The following is a 16,079-nucleotide window of genomic DNA, read 5'->3' as shown; positions in this document are numbered from 1 at the left end:
AAGAAAGCATAAAATGTTAGAAGTTAATCGAATTATATAATTTTGATCTAAGCAGTAACTATTAAGCGTAATATTGGAGAAAATAAAACCAATTACACGTCATAAATTGTAAAGTGAAATCTAAAGGCGACGGTTTATTTTTGTCTTGATGAAACTGTGACTAAGTTTGCTTTTACATAGGTACTTGGAGTAAACGAGAGTTAAGTTGTTGGACCTTAGCCAATTTTAAAAGAAATGGGTAAGCAAGCAAGGTGAACAATTACTTCAGAAGAATAAACTACTGTCCACGAAAACATTGTTTACTTAACTAACTCGAAACTGGTAGAGTTTTTCTCGATTGTTGTGAGTAAACCGTGATTTTTAGTTAATGAATATGTCTCACAATAGTTATTATAAAATATGTTTAACTAAAAAGGACATAAGCTTATATTCCGTTTAAATGCGCACATCGTAGAAAACTCATATATAATCAAGGGAAAAATCCAATACATTTACTGATATCTGTGTTGATAAGTATCATTGCAGACTGACTAGGCAATATATTGATAGCTGACTAGTACTAGAACCAAAACGTAAACGTGCAGAGATAAAATAGTTTGCATAGTATTTACCAGACCCTGTAAAATGTGTGACATTACAAATGTGCACATCTTCACATATGAAAAATACAAAATGATATTACAAACTCAAACATTACAGAAACAAAAAAGATAAAAATACTTCACATTCATAAGCGAAGATTATACCGAATAAATTGTTCACGTTTCTGATTGCATGCCTTAACACGTATAGTCACAGATATCATCACTAGAAAGAATGCAATCTAAAAATAATTCGTAACGCACGAACCGACACACAAGTATAACATAAGTAATGTTATTGTAACTCGTGCGCCGTGAAAATAGATGTGTGTCTACTAACCGTGAACTCAGCTTAAAGTTATTTCATACAACGTAACGTTTTGATTGACATGTCATTATATGCCGCTTAAACTTGACCCTCATATTATCGACTTGTTTGGATTATGATTGTGAAGATTGCACGTTGTTAAGTCGTATATGCGATCGATATTACTAATTGGAACCTTCATACTATGTACTTAAGGGTTTTCAAAAACAGTTTTTGGTATTAAAATCCAATTTCCCAATGAAGTATACTGTTACATAAAAGTCTTAATGAACCAAGTTGCTGCAACGCAATGCCAATCAAAAATGCAGTTACTTAAACCAATCATCCATACTTATAACATCGATAACGGCTTTAAATCGATAAATATCAATCGATAGCCATCATTCAGTCCTAGAGGAAGTGAGGGACGACTAACACAAATATTGTTCGTAACTGTGTCACTTTGTACGCGAATACATTGACCTTACAACAAGTGTCGCGATTTGGGAGCGCTCGCGTAGCCCGTGACTGTGTGCAGCTGTGTTGCGGTACAAGCGAGTTTTGGGGAAGTTTGATAATTTGCAGATTAAATTGAAAATTGAAGAATTGTATATGCAATAAACGCGCTATTTTATTGCGAAAAATAGTATACATTTTTGATATAATTAGTAACTAATGATGCTATACAGTTATTCATACTAAATAATGTTAACTGTATTTTTAATACATATCTCCTTAACATAATCATTACTTTTACAAACATAGCGCCGAAGTCTGGTTTATTTATCTTAGGATTGATGAAGTAAAAAAAATGATTTTGAAGATAAGAACAAATAACCTAGAAGCGATCAAAAATAGTAAAGCCAGAGACACAAAAAGAAGACCAATCCTCGGAAGTTTACAAAAGAAACAAAATACAAAAGCTGCCTGCAACAGAAGCACCATGCATACACGACACGACCTCGTCAGTGTTAGAGACTTCGAGAGAAAGTCCTCGGGGTCCATTCACAAGGCGCATACAAATATTTGTGGACGCCTACTATACCAAAAACGAGTTTAGACCTTTCTACCTTCGGCCGATGTCGCGATATCGACCTCTATGGCCGGCGAGCTGACATTTTTCTTAATGAGCTTTATACAACTATAAAACATTATATCAATTACAGATTGGAACAACCGAAATGTTTTATTTTTAGTATCCTCAATTAAGATTACGGAGTGGACTTTTAAGTTTGTTGACAAATTGCTGTTACTTGGTTTTATTTAAAGTGAATATTTAATTGACATATTTTTTTATCTGTAAAGTTTGATGAGCTTACTTTGACGATATATTTTAGAGAGTATATAAAGTTATGAAATAAAAACTATCTCTGCAATAAACATAGTATTGTATACAATGTTTCAGTCATATAATATCTCTATACTTTTCTAAGAACTTCCTGAACTTTCTAGCAATGTAGATAAACTCGTGTGGTGCGTCGTGACTTCTCATTTCCAGATGACACGACAATGTTTATCTTAGATAAGTGACTCAGTATATTTTGTCAATTTCTAAAACATAATTTCTTTTTGTCTTTACAATTTAAAACCTAGACGCTGGTGAAATTTCTACCTCCATCTGTAGTATGATGTATAACTTAGAGTATTAGTAAAATGCTAATAAAACATAATGAAATATACACAAATGATATTTTATACCCATTCATGTGTTAGTAACAGAAGTTGCATAAATGGAAATTTCATTGCTCATAAAAATATTTTACAGTGGAAATATGTTTAAATATCTAGCTTACAAGTGCTTGAAGCATGCTACATAATATGTTTTATTACCCAAAATAACATTACTTAATAATAGAAATTGAAAAGTAAGACATTACACAAGTTCTTGTATAAGGAGAAAACTTATTTAGAAACACGTTAAGCTAACAGTAACAGTAATAAAAATCTACAAATGGTATCCATTAACTCCGAAAATCTCCAAAAGTATCAAAACCAAATATTTTCTCTTTTAAAGTAAATCGATCGAGTTATTTAATAATACCATGTACGCAGTGGTTCGGAATGTGGTTGCAAAAGTTATTATATGTCCAATGTCCATACGGAACGCCCAAGTTTTCGTTTTTACGTCACCTTATCAATGGCACTTAAAGCGCGTTTACACACATAACCTTAAGTGAAAGTATGGGGCTGGTCTCCTCATACTAATGTTCAAAATACTTAAAGATTCTGACACAATACACTGCTCGCACATTTCTCCAGTGAGACACGGCAAGTCCGTAAATATGCTGAATAAATTAATCATTTGGACCTAACCAACCCCTCTTGGAATGCCATAGATTATGAAATTGGGGGAACACCGATTCGTATCCGAAATATGAATATTGAACGTAGATTTTGTTTTTCTTTGAATTCCTTTATGAGTAAGTGAAAGCTTATATGACTAATGACTCTGTTTGCAATATGCAAAACACGTTCTGCTGAAATGATTTGTACAAATGTTGCAAAATACTTAATGTTTGGAATAACCGATGATCAGATTAAAATCATCAACAAAAATAAATTGAATCATTGAATCGATTAAGTCACACGATTAACCTGAAAAAAATCTGGTAATTCAAAGTTATAACGATTGTTTAATACTTCATTTCTTATATTTTATATCAATGATACCTTAATTAATGGATCGCATATGTATATTATACGAAACAAGTAACCCATGAACAAAAAATCAGGAATAACAAGTTTTAAGATAAAGTGTCACATCAAAAGAAAATTCGTTGAATAAAGTAAAATACGTAATGAAGGCATGGTGGCCGACAGGTATAAATATGAGTACGTCTGCGTGTCGGTTGATCTGTGTCCCCGTCGTCTACCATCACTACTTTCCTTCCCTGCGTGTGTGACGTAACTCTATAAAAGAGTGCGCGGTGAAGACGCCGCCGCTATATCGTTTCCGCTCGCCACGCTCGGCCATAGCGTCCCAAACACCGGCATAGAAGGACGCGGGCGGAACCTCTTCCGCTAGAGCCCACACGGACTCAACAGTGACAGTTCAACAAAAGGTGAAGTGTCAAGGACATAGTGCATGTGATTGTGTTCGTGATAGTGTTGTGATATCGTGATAGCTACAGTGGGCTGGTGGTCGGGTCGGCACTGTCGCGGTCGCGATGCTCCCGGTGATGTAATTAAAGGTTGTGTTTGTTTCAGATACGAGATGAGGTCGTTGTTCTTGTTAGCGGCTTTGTGCTGCCTAGTGTTGTCGGTATGCGGTAGCCCTATCGCCCGGCCGGAGGAAGACAAGGAAGTGGGTAGGCAAGCTGCGGCTGCAGCGCCTGCAGCCCCCGCGGCCGCTGCCGACGACGATGACGATGATGACGACGACGACGACGATGATGAAGATGTTGACATCGATGACGCATTAACAGGTGAGTCCAGTACCCTCAGTGATTACTTTACTAAAAGTGTATCAATACGATCTTTAGATGGAAAGGGGTTATATTCCCTTATTGATCATTTGCAGTCTTTGGTTAAAATGCAAATGGTCCACAAAATATGAATATTTGTTTTACAATAGAAGAGATAGATCTCACACACTACTTAGTTTACATTTTGTATTTACATACGTTCTATACAAAGAAGGACATTTCAATAGAATTTAATTTCCAAAGTACAGTAAGGTTGTTAAAGATTCCATATTGCAAAAATATCGATACCTGTTTGGTTTACCGTTGAAGTGAGCAGGAGCTCTAACGGTAGATGCGATAAATACATCTCGTGTAGCATACGCTGTCAGCGATAATACTGCATTAGTAAAAGCACTCGAGCTTAGACTCTTAATCATTGATAGAGAATTTATTGCGTTTTACAAAACACCTGCATAATTAATCTGCAAATAGCATGGTAATGGCTCGTTAAATGATTCAGGCATAGCTGAACACATTACAGATCAATTTGCAATTATAATTTACGACTTAATGCACTTGCTTTTTCTATAGATAGCTTCTCTGATATCGACATCCAATCTAACTTAACTATCTTAGTGAATTGTCAATATCCTGTCAACACTGCAATTACTACACAGTTAGAACAAATAGGTATACAGGATAAGCTTAGATATTAAATGAATCATAATCGATAACACTGAGCTATGGTAAAAGTGTTACGCTTTATCGATAAAAATTCCTTAGAATCAGGACGCAGCGGGGCCAACGTGGAATGTGAATCGAGCAGCGTGACAGGCGCTCTCAATCGTTAATTAATTCAAACAGAAAGACTCAATCAGAGAAATTGACGCTCCCCTGCTTTCTCGATACGAAAGCCTCGCTCAGGACGTCACGCACCGCGAGACGTCGGCGCGCGGCTCTTAACTGTTTGTTTAACAGTTCATTTGTGCTTCAGTATCGGTAATAGTGCTAACGATACGTGTGTATTGAAACGGAAAAAATAAGTGATGTGTGCCAATAACTAGACAGGTGTACAGTTTTAGACAATGTCATTGCCCTAGTTCAAGCTTGTTGTTGAAGCAGTGTTTTTATTTGATATTGTTTGTCTCAGGTGACGACGATGACGACGATGATGATGATGACGACGACGATGATGATGAAGAGGCCGATGACGACGATGATGATGACTACCTCGAGAGGTTCTTCGATGACATCTTAGGAGGAGGTAAGCACTCGTAACATTTGGACGATATAGCATTTATTGCAATTACGGACAACATTTATCAACAAATACTTTAATCTCGCAGAAGAAGACGATGATGATGACGAGCCCGCGGCAGTCCAGCCCGTGGTAGCGCCCGCCGACACTGTTGCGGCCGCGCCTGCTGCACCTGCCGCTGCTGCATCCGCTGAGGATGTTGCCGCCGTCGCTGAAGAGGCTGCTGAGGGAGAAGTAGAGGCTGTTGAAGGAGAAGAGGGAGCAATTGCACAAAAAGAGCCCGCCAGCGCTGAGGTCGAAGCCCCTGCTGAAGCCGCCGCGGAAGTTGCCGAGGCTGAGGCTGAGAACGAGGAGGATGATGATGACGATGACGATATTGGCATTGATGCCGTCGGAGATGACGACGACGACGATGACGATGATGACGAGGCCGAGGATGACGACGATGACGATGACGACGACGACATCACCGACGCGCTCGGCAGGAACATCTCCGCTAAGAACGCACGTGAGTCCAAAAAGCTGAAGGCGAGCGTCGCGGCGTATGCGAAAAAGGCCGGAAAAAAAGCCAACCATCTGGGTAAAGTAAAGAAAACCAAAGCGACATCCGCCGCGGCAGTCGCCGCTGAACACAAAAAGTTCAGATAGTGAGTAGGCGGCGAGATCCCGGGCGAGCCACGCCCTCTCATCCACCTGACGAGACCTCCACGGTCCTCTCCTTTAGCTTAGCTATTTATTGACTATTTATTTATGCTATTTATTTTATTTATTAAGTGAGTGTGTTTGATGTGTGAAAGTGTAAGTATGGTACCGAGAAAGTTAAAGTTAAATTAATGTCTAGATCATGTCACACTGGTCTCGTGGCAAATTATTTGAAATAAATCTGTTGTTCTAATTTATGTGTGAAATTCTTTATCACTTTACCTTTGCGACGATTTGTGCGTCATAATTGTACACAATACATTAAATGTTGTACATGACTAAATTTTGTCGTACATCGGTCAGAAAACTAGTTGCCTATTCTATCTCGGTGTCTACTACTCGAGTGACATTATCTAGTAATATTAATTTAATTTTGGTTGTTGTAATAAAAAATGTATACTAGTCAGCTTCAACTATTTATGCTCCTCTTACCCCATCCATAACTGTAACATTATGCTGTAGACTTGTTCTAATATTATGCATATATTTAAATACTCTATCTCCCATATTATTTCCATAGTACATTTACGTAGCAGTATTGTATGTAGAAATTAAAATATAGATATAAATAACTAGCCTTTTGACCGATTTATGTATGTATTATAACGCACAAACATCCTCTATCCTTATAACATCCGTTCCTTGAATCCTTATCTGTAGCGTAATTATTGTAAGTATCTGTATCTGAATCAAGATTTCACTAATGATAGGTACCGGGGTTGTATCTTTGATAGAAATCTTGAGCTCCGTGAATGTGTCGGGTGCGCGGCCGCAGCGAGCAGTCGCTCGACAAGGAACTAGTTCGGTATATGTGTGTTAGGAGGCCGACCGACGCGGCGTCCACCGGCCGCTTACTTTCTCAACCGGAGCTCGAGCGATGAACCCGCCCGATTTCTTCTACAACCTTGACACTTTCTTTGACCTTGCTCCGGCCGCGCCCAGGAGTGACCTTGACGAAAATTTAAGTAATATTCAAAAATAACCGATAGAAAGTAAATCGAACTAAATATTTACTCTCACTTAATGTCGAAATCCACCGCAAAATTTGCGTGTCGAACGTCCGGCACAGTGAAAACAAGATAATGAGATGCGAAAAGAGAAATTTTTAAATATTTGTCGTCGTGAAATGCTGGGAGTGTCGCGAGGAGTCATATGTGACCTGAATGAAACTCGTTTATTGTCGACCATATGGACACCTGTAGTGACCGCCGACCCGGAATATAGCACCTTCCTACTGTAGAGATTCGATACAACCATTACTATGTAAAAAGTTAAATATCGTTTAGAATGACCATAGCAACGTAACTAGAGATTGCGCAACTACTCATATCACAACACAATTGTTAGTACAAGATCACACATGAATGAAGCGGTTTTGTATTTATTTTAGTTATAAACGATAGGTAAATAACAGAATTTAGTGTACCCTAAAGAGTAACTGAAGAGGCCCCGCGTCGTATCAATGTATGCCGTAATTAGATTTCTTCGAATGTGCGTGGTACGGCACGCAGTTTCTTTTACGTGTGGAAAATAGAAAATCCACCGTTGACTGGGCGTATTAATTGTGAACGACGATTAGAATTCAAGTGGGGCTCCGAGAGACCGATACAGTTAGCTTGCGTGCCAGCATAACGTGGCTAGAATCAGGTGTAGGATTCACTTGAATAATTATTGAGCGTACGTTAGTTACACTCGCACGCAGACAAATAATTTAGGTCTGCACCATCAAAGCGACAGGAACGTGACAAAACGTTACTGCAGAAAGAGAAACTGTACCTTTTACAGTGTGATTTAGAACAACCAATATTATAATTAGACAACTAAACATAACATTAAGAATAGACGAATAGAATAATGAAACAATCGTTATTATTATCTATTTATTTATTCAATAAAAACGTACAAGATATGACTTATAATTGAGCGTGATGTCCAACAAAACTATACATACAACGTGTAACAAAAAGTGGGTATACATATCAATTGCACGGCTTCTAGATAACATAACAAACGATACGGTAAGGGTTTTTTAAACTCATGTGTTCATGGTACCAAGTTATGAATTTTTCAAATCGCGCCGCCGCGTGATTCAAAATTAGGTAGACAGGTACTAGGCGATCAGATTGACAGAATAAATGTTTCGTAATATTAGCGAGTGATCCCTGTAGTGTTGTGACACGTTTTTATGATTTAAAATCAAGAACCATGCGATATCAAGTATTTGGTACAAAAATTTTTTTAATCGTATTTTAAGCTGAAACTTCGTGTAGAGACTCTATTCAACCTGTATTCATCAGCGCTTCTTGATGTATATGGGTATTTTGTTACACGTTGTATATAGTATTACTGTTGGATCTTAGAAGAAACTAAACAGATTAAGCTGACAAATATTCTTACCTAAATCGCGCAGATCTGAGTTTACTATCCGAAGGGAGCTAGAATAAATAAGAACAAATTAAGAGACATTAGAATTAAATCTCATAATAAATAAGCTTTCTTCCAAACAAAACAATGAAATATTGAAATTTTCACTCACCTTTCCACGTAAGAACCGGACCGCAGATGTATTAAATTGTCTTGTAACGATAACGACGTCCTCTTGACCACTCATGCGTCACTGTCACTATTGATAGGTAAATACAAAATGTGGTGGGTCTCGATGAAAATTTATTTACATCAACAATTTCTTAAGCGTACATAGTACTTGTAGTACATACTTTTAATCACTGGATATTTAAATTAATTTTAAGAACCGTTAATCCAGATGGCGTATACTAACTTTTTAAATAATATTAATAACGTTTGGTCATAGTTCGAGACGTGAATATTTTTGGTCTTTATGCACCAGCTCATAATAGGTTCCATATTTTTAAAGGTGATTACGCGATCAATTCGTCCATAGGCAAAAATAAAGAACGATTCCTACTCCGATTCTAGCTTCTTTAGCTTCACATTAATGAATCTGACAACTGTCTAAATGTCCATTATGTCAACTAGTGTGTTAAACATGTGTTTTTCCTACATCAAATCGATTTACCAGTTAAATCAGTGTCATATAGCAATTAATAATGCTTAATTAGGTAATTATCGAAAACAGACCGTATTACTTAGGCTTTAGCAATACGTATTGCAGTTGTTAACTAGGCATCGAATTATTGGAGTGTAACAAATGAGATACGAAACAAAAAAGGTTTTACTTTTGCTAATAAATGAACGTAGATTCTTTGCTAGTATAGAAAATGATTAATAGGAAACGAAGCTGCGGTTTTTGCAATACATTATTCCAAACTCGTTTTATTAAAGATCCTCCAATACCAATGTTGCATTAAACTGGGTCTCCAATATCGTTACTATGTCCAAATATGGTTGAATTGATAGTTAAACACGTACATTTAGGTATGTAACCATTCAGATCAAGGTCAAAACAATCTATCATATCAAAACATGATACAAAGTAAATTATATTGTAAAGTAGGAAGCAATAGAGAGCCTTTTTCCATTTGTCTTTACCGCCAATAAATTTAACAGGCGCTCTCAGTGATGAGACCACAAAGAAGCCGACGACTGTCCCCGCTATCTACATCGTCAAGTACAACCGATTCGTTGACAACATCTTGGAGAAAATGAACGACATTTTGAGGACATCGTACGACCCCGTCAGTGTGAAGCTGCAGCCAATCGACGCCAACAAGAAGACTTCCAAGCCAAAGAAGGGTAACAAGACCAAACCAAAAAGGTAAGAACTTTTTCAACCTCATACATTCGAAAGGGAGAAAGTAAAAATATGAAACTTGGTGACTAATTTTGACAGTGCATAAAACCAGTGTTTTGTTTAAACGACACACAAACTGACTCAACGAAATAATCCGGATACATATGTCATTACATAACTAATTTTCACTTTTAGGAAAAACTCAAACAAGAAGAAGAATACAGCGCGCGGCAGTGAAGCAAATAAGAACAAAGAGAAAGCTGTATCTGAGATCCCAGAGACAATAAAGGAAGAGATTACTCAAGTTAACGATGTGAAGCCTAATGAAGTTGTTGGAGAGCAGACTCCTGTTGCTGAGGAGCCTAGAGCAATTAAGGAGAAGGCTTCAGAGAAAGCTAAGCCAACAGTGACTAGGAAGCCCGCTGTAAAGCCACCAGTTAAGGCCCCTACTAAAGCGACGAAACCAAAACCGAAGCCAACGAAGACTACAACCAAGAAACCAGCAACCAACAAGACCAAGAATAAGACTAAGACTTCAGAGAAGAGCAAGCCGAGGGCAAAGGGAACGTTATACGGCCTGTCGTCTTTGAGGAGGACTGGAGATGTATCAGTCAGCATCATGGCCGACCACACTACTGTCAAGAGCAACTTTGCTGTTGGACCGCTGATACTCAGAGTTGAGAAAGAGGTAATTGGATCGGATCTTTATGATATTGGTTGTTAAGTTAATATTCCTATGAAATCTTGTGCTAAAATGAATTTATTTCTGTAGGTTGGCCGTGGAGCTAAGAAAGACATCAGATCAGCGACAGCAACTACAGCTGAGATGCTGGGTAAACTGACACTGAGAGTAAATAACCAAGGAGTCGCTACTCTACATACCATTAAGGTTCTGCAGCCTAAACAGGTAATTTTATATGGTTATTTTTTAATGTGATATCTTTTTCTTCAATGAGTTAGAAGTGGATGTTTCTTCAAAAACTGTAATTTTATTTAACAAATCATTACTCTCCCGCGTTATTAAGCATCGTGGTAGCTTATTATCATCCTTCTTTTTGTTGCATTGGTTGAAAGTAGTGCCACAGCTTGATTTATTAAAACCAAATTTTGTGTTACAATCGGCAGAATTGTTAACTTTTGGTCGAGGATAATGACGCCGTTAACTTTTTGTGATTTTTTTTTTAAGAATCACCCATGTGATGATTTTTTCTATACAACGAAGTTGAATGTTTATCGACGTGTAAATGAAATTCCCTTACATATGCCATTTGCCTGCCTGATATCGTGTTTCAAGTCGTTCGTGACTGGTGACTTGTTATAAATATCGACAGCTTCCGACTCTGACAAAAAGCATGACAGCAACATGATTTATTGCCAATTGTGACTACTTTAAAGCATGCAAGTAGGGGTTTGACTTACTTACACTAGAAATAGTAAAGTTTTTTTACGTGTAAAAATGCTATTTTGTGTGTGAAAAAAACAAATTCTAAGGATTTTCAAGCACTGGGTTTATTATCGCTAACCGTGCGTTGGCGTGGTGGCTGGGGAAGGACCACCATTTCTTCCTGTCTGAGTGTCATGTGCATGTGAACTTGTATGTTTGTAAACGCACCCACAATACAGGAAAAAATACTAGAGCGCGGAACCGTTTTTTTTTAAATAAAAAAGTAACTATCTCAGTACCATTCAGATTGCTCTGCAACTGTAGATTTCTCTTACAGTAGTCATAAGATATATTTTTTTACCTAATGACTATTTATTCGATGCTCAGGTACGAGTGGACAGCAACAACGAACGCACTAGGGAACTTGTATGGCAACGCAGCGCAAGAATAGCACACGTCGTCTCAGAGAAACTGCTCTCAGCATCCAAGCCAATGTTCCACCAACAAACCGTCGTCAAACAATGAATTTTAGACTTTATTACAATGAAGTTATAGAGCACAATTTAGCTTTATAGCAAGGGTTACGGTGGTGGGCAGTTGAAATAAAATATTGCATTTAAGTAGCCGACTCGTCAGACGCGTAGATTAAAGAAAGGATTTATGCAATAGATATTTGTTTAGATGAGATAAAACGGTACCAATGTCTCAGTACATCACAAATACGCCTTTGAATTGTCGGTTCGTTTAATTGACTGAATGATAGTTATATACTTAATTTATTTTTCAAAGTTTATTATGTTTAGAGTATATTCTCAGTCGCGAGGCTTATGATACTCATTATTTTTAGTACATAGTCAGACAATGCATTTACTATGTTGTAACGTTATGGTGCTAAGATCTTAAAGATAATTTTATACGCTGTACATTATTTTATACTTAATAAATACTTTTTACATATATTTTTTGTTTATTTCTTAACTATAAGCCTGTTTCCTAAATTGTATTTTAATGTGCCTCTGGTAGATTAATTTAAAACATAACACACGTACTTTTTCTTACAGAATTAAATTCTTTTGACGATATATAAGATGATTTACCACATTTTATAAGGAGCGGTGACATAGCAACCTCCCAGTCTGTCATCATCCCTATTCCAAATAAGGAGCAAAGAAGATTACAAAGTAACATATCTTAATCTATTCAACAAATAGTGAATCAAAACTACGACTTTAAAATTACTAATTACTAATCAACGAAAAAAACAAATAAAACAGTAAACATGATTGTAAAATTGTATATTTTAAATAGTGTACAGATTGTTCAATACATTTTCACTGGTTAAACTAAGAACACATAAGTAAACATAGTATACATTTATATGATAGTACAAATATTTATAGGTTTAAATACATTTTGGAGATTTCTACTGATTTACAATAAAGAGAAACATATATACGTAATATTACATTAGACTCACTCATCTTTGGTACTATTTTTTTCATTTCATGCCTTCGAGATGGGACATATTTATGGGACTAAAAAAACATAAATTCAACATCAAAACTATTATAAAACAAAATTATATATATAATAAGTACTTATATATAAACTACAATTATACATATAAATAGTCACCCATTTTATACCACCTCAAATTGCAATTACAAAAATTACCAAACTATATAGTATATTATATATTTCAGTACAAAACACGCAACTTATGTACTATCAAGATTAACATTGCATTATTATTTATTAAAACAATTGTTTAACATAAAGTAGAAAGGCGATTCTCACTGTTACGGGTAAAAACAACGATTTATTTTATTATTATTATTAGAGGTTACTTTTAAAAGGCAAGACATTTTAATCATAACTTATAGTATACAATTTTTTTGTAATATTTAATACGCATCGTACGCACCGTATCATCAGCAATGCCTACATGCGATGCGTACTGATGACGTCATACGGAATGCGTACGATGCGGGCCTGTGGATGCTTACTTTAATATAGAGGTTGGGATCATTATTTATTGATGTAATTGAATTGAATGTAATAAACGCAAAACTCGAGAACGACTAAACAGATTTAAACAATAAAAAAGATAACTCCAGTAGGGAAAAGTATAGCACCATTGTGACGCCGAATCGGATAAGATGGTTGAAGTAGTTGTATTCTAGTTTTGTTATTTACTTTAAAAAGGACTGGAATAATTAGACATATTATGTGTATATTTCTCCTTTACTAGTATTATGGGAGTTGATTCTATTTTTTGTAATGTAATAAAATTGATGACACATATAAACAAAATTGCACACTCTACCTACATCATTTAATATTATCGGACTAACAAAACAGATACCTGATTGCACTAATTCGTATCAAGTTAATTATTATCTTCTAAACTATTTGAATAACAGAAATAACAGACTACGAAGAAGTCGGCACAAATTACTTATATGGTATGCATGGTTGGTTCACCTCTAAATTCCAATATATTAGACATCAAATCTAACATCGATATATTAGGAGCTTTAAATGTATCTACCGCGGCTTTAATGAGAGAGAAAATCTTCTAAAACAACAACATCCCATTAAAAGCGTGGCAGATATTTCAGAACACATTATATGCATTAATTCTAGACATACTGTTTGATTATTATGAATTACTGATTTCGAGACATTTGACAGACACATAAAAACGGCGTTGAACGCCAGTAACGCAAATGTATAATTAATTTAATCTACATTATTACTCTAATTTATTCATTATTCTGTACAAGATCGACAATAGTCAATAAATTATCTAGGAAAATAGGCTTTATAGTTTGACTGGTACCGCTATACTGCACCTAAGGCAGACGCGAGGAAATAAGGTTGAAAAGGAAAGAGCATGAATTTACAATAAGGTTGATATTCGGTCCGATGATGGCTACATTATCTCTTGCTCACCAGGTGACGCTAATGGCAGGTTCTGAACGTCCAATTATTGTCGCTGACAAATAAAAATAGACTATTCATAACTTTGACACCAATTTTTTTGTTAACAAATAAGTACTCAATTACTTAAGCGAAATCTGGTAAACAGCTGCAGTTAATGCTATGTCTAGCCCCCCCCCTCCCCCGCTTATACACTTCGTTTTAACATGAACAATGTGCGCCACGTATTTGCTAGATGTGAATGCACCATAACTAGCGTCTAGCCTAAGTCGCGGTGCAACGGTATCAGTCAAACTATAGTTGATATGGGAGATATGAATTTAATTGAATAGTAATATTTTATCTTCTATTGCACCGAAGGTTTAAGGGAAGATAAAGATCAGACTTTTTTTAAATACATACATTTACAATAGGAATGTTGGAAGAGGATAGTGATTTAATGGAAGTCATGTGTGGTTTTATATGGTAACGATATTATGACGAAAGGCCATTATGCCTTTTATATTAAGTTTAAGATAGCACTAACAGAAGCTCACTTTTCGCATAGTCTTTACGTATTAAATTCTTTATCAAATTAATTTTAAATGCTAGAACAAATTTGCTAAGATTTTAAGATCTAGAGTCATTATTAAGAGTAGGCAGACAATATGGGACGGTTTTGAGGACATACATACATATTATTAGGAGGAAATAAAAAAAAGATTCTTATTAACTTATACCTATGAATCAGCCCTGCGGTAAAAATGCTGTTGGCAAATAGCTATATTGTTTTTTTTTTATGGAACACGCCAGTAATCGAGCAGCAATCGAGCCGACCCATTCGTACCGAAGTATGGCTCTCCTAAGCTATTTCATAGGTATAAATAAGTTATGACTTTACAAGCACTTTAGTTAGAACTGTCAACACTAACCAAAGTATAATTAAGTACCTTACTCACATAAACATACTTTAGGAACTATCTACACGAGGGACACTGTCGAACTTGTACGTATATCTACACAAATATCTAGTACAGCTGATATTTTAATGGTTTCAGATTTACATTTGAAAATGAATTAATTAATAAAGAAAATTATAGCATTTAAGTGTGCTTTGGCGTTGCTAAATTTTTTCCAAATGTCACGATATTATATTGATTTTTATGAGCCCTGACTTTCATTCGAAACCGTTCAAGTCAACCCGAAACTTCAACCTACATAAAAACCAACTTGCAATTAGGGTAATTTCTTTAACAAACAATACATTTCGAAATCTAAAACCATTAAAAAACCAACAACACTATACTACTGCAATAAAAACTAAATAAAAATTAATACCGTCACGTGTCATTGCCCCCGTTTGCGTGAGATAGTGCCGTCCCGTTCTTGCACAGTAGTGGCGTACTGTTCTGATCGTCAACTATGACCACTTCTGTGACGTCATCGTCTGATTGTTTGAGTGAATCGTAGTTTGGAGGCGGAGTGTGTTCTTTACTGGTTATTTGCAGTGGTATTTGGCCTGTAAGACCTGTGGATAAAGAAGTAAATTATTATTACCTATATAATTATTTAGATAGTTTTTCTTAATATACATAGTTTATCATACTTTATTATTAATTTCTATAGTAAGCTTTTCTTTACACATAGCACGAATTCCCGATTGATACAGCTAAGACTTTTGTCATCAGTAGTACCCTTAGTATGATTTTACTTTACGTCTAAAGTATTCTAAACGAAAGCGCGTTTGGCGCTCTGATTGGTCGGCTCGAATAAACCAACCAATTAGAGCGCCGAACGCGCTCTCGTTTC

The 16,079-nt window shown here is 36.1% G+C and overlaps 2 protein-coding genes across 4 annotated transcripts in view; one reads left to right on the top strand and one right to left on the bottom strand.

Moving 5' to 3' along the window:
* Positions 1-3,737: 3,737 nt before the first annotated feature.
* LOC118281870 (FK506-binding protein 5) lies at positions 3,738-12,305 on the top strand. The gene is made up of 8 exons (XM_035602636.2): positions 3,738-3,950; positions 4,096-4,313; positions 5,443-5,556; positions 5,639-6,058; positions 9,781-9,988; positions 10,160-10,652; positions 10,737-10,871; positions 11,736-12,305. The coding sequence occupies exons 2-8, from the start codon at positions 4,103-4,105 to the stop codon at positions 11,871-11,873; spliced, it is 1,719 nt and encodes a 572-aa protein (XP_035458529.2). The 5' UTR covers positions 3,738-3,950; positions 4,096-4,102; the 3' UTR covers positions 11,874-12,305.
* Positions 12,306-12,628: 323 nt separating this feature from the next.
* Positions 12,629-16,079, bottom strand: part of LOC118281871 (sodium-independent sulfate anion transporter-like) — a 38,973-nt gene continuing 35,522 nt past the window's right edge. For all 3 annotated transcript variants that reach the window (XM_050705056.1, XM_050705054.1, XM_050705055.1), the window contains exon 13: positions 12,629-15,798. In XM_050705056.1, coding sequence (XP_050561013.1) covers positions 15,611-15,798 — 188 coding nt within the window. In that variant the 3' untranslated portion in view covers positions 12,629-15,610. The remainder of the gene's footprint in view (positions 15,799-16,079) is intronic.

This window comes from Spodoptera frugiperda, chromosome 26, assembly GCF_023101765.2.
Source record: "Spodoptera frugiperda isolate SF20-4 chromosome 26, AGI-APGP_CSIRO_Sfru_2.0, whole genome shotgun sequence".
Taxonomy (NCBI): domain Eukaryota; kingdom Metazoa; phylum Arthropoda; class Insecta; order Lepidoptera; family Noctuidae; genus Spodoptera; species Spodoptera frugiperda.
The sequence above is the reverse complement of the archived record's forward strand: the minus strand, read 5'-3'. Positions and strand labels throughout refer to the sequence as shown.

Excerpts from the sequence above, each read along its gene's own strand:
- LOC118281870 (XM_035602636.2), top strand. The coding sequence starts at position 4,103 with ATGAGGTCGTTGTTCTTGTTAGCGGCTTTGTGCTGCCTAGTGTTGTCG. Across the intron at positions 10,653-10,736 it reads TACTCAGAGTTGAGAAAGAG|GTTGGCCGTGGAGCTAAGAA; the intron begins GTAATTGGATCG and ends TTATTTCTGTAG. Across the intron at positions 10,872-11,735 it reads AGGTTCTGCAGCCTAAACAG|GTACGAGTGGACAGCAACAA; the intron begins GTAATTTTATAT and ends TTCGATGCTCAG.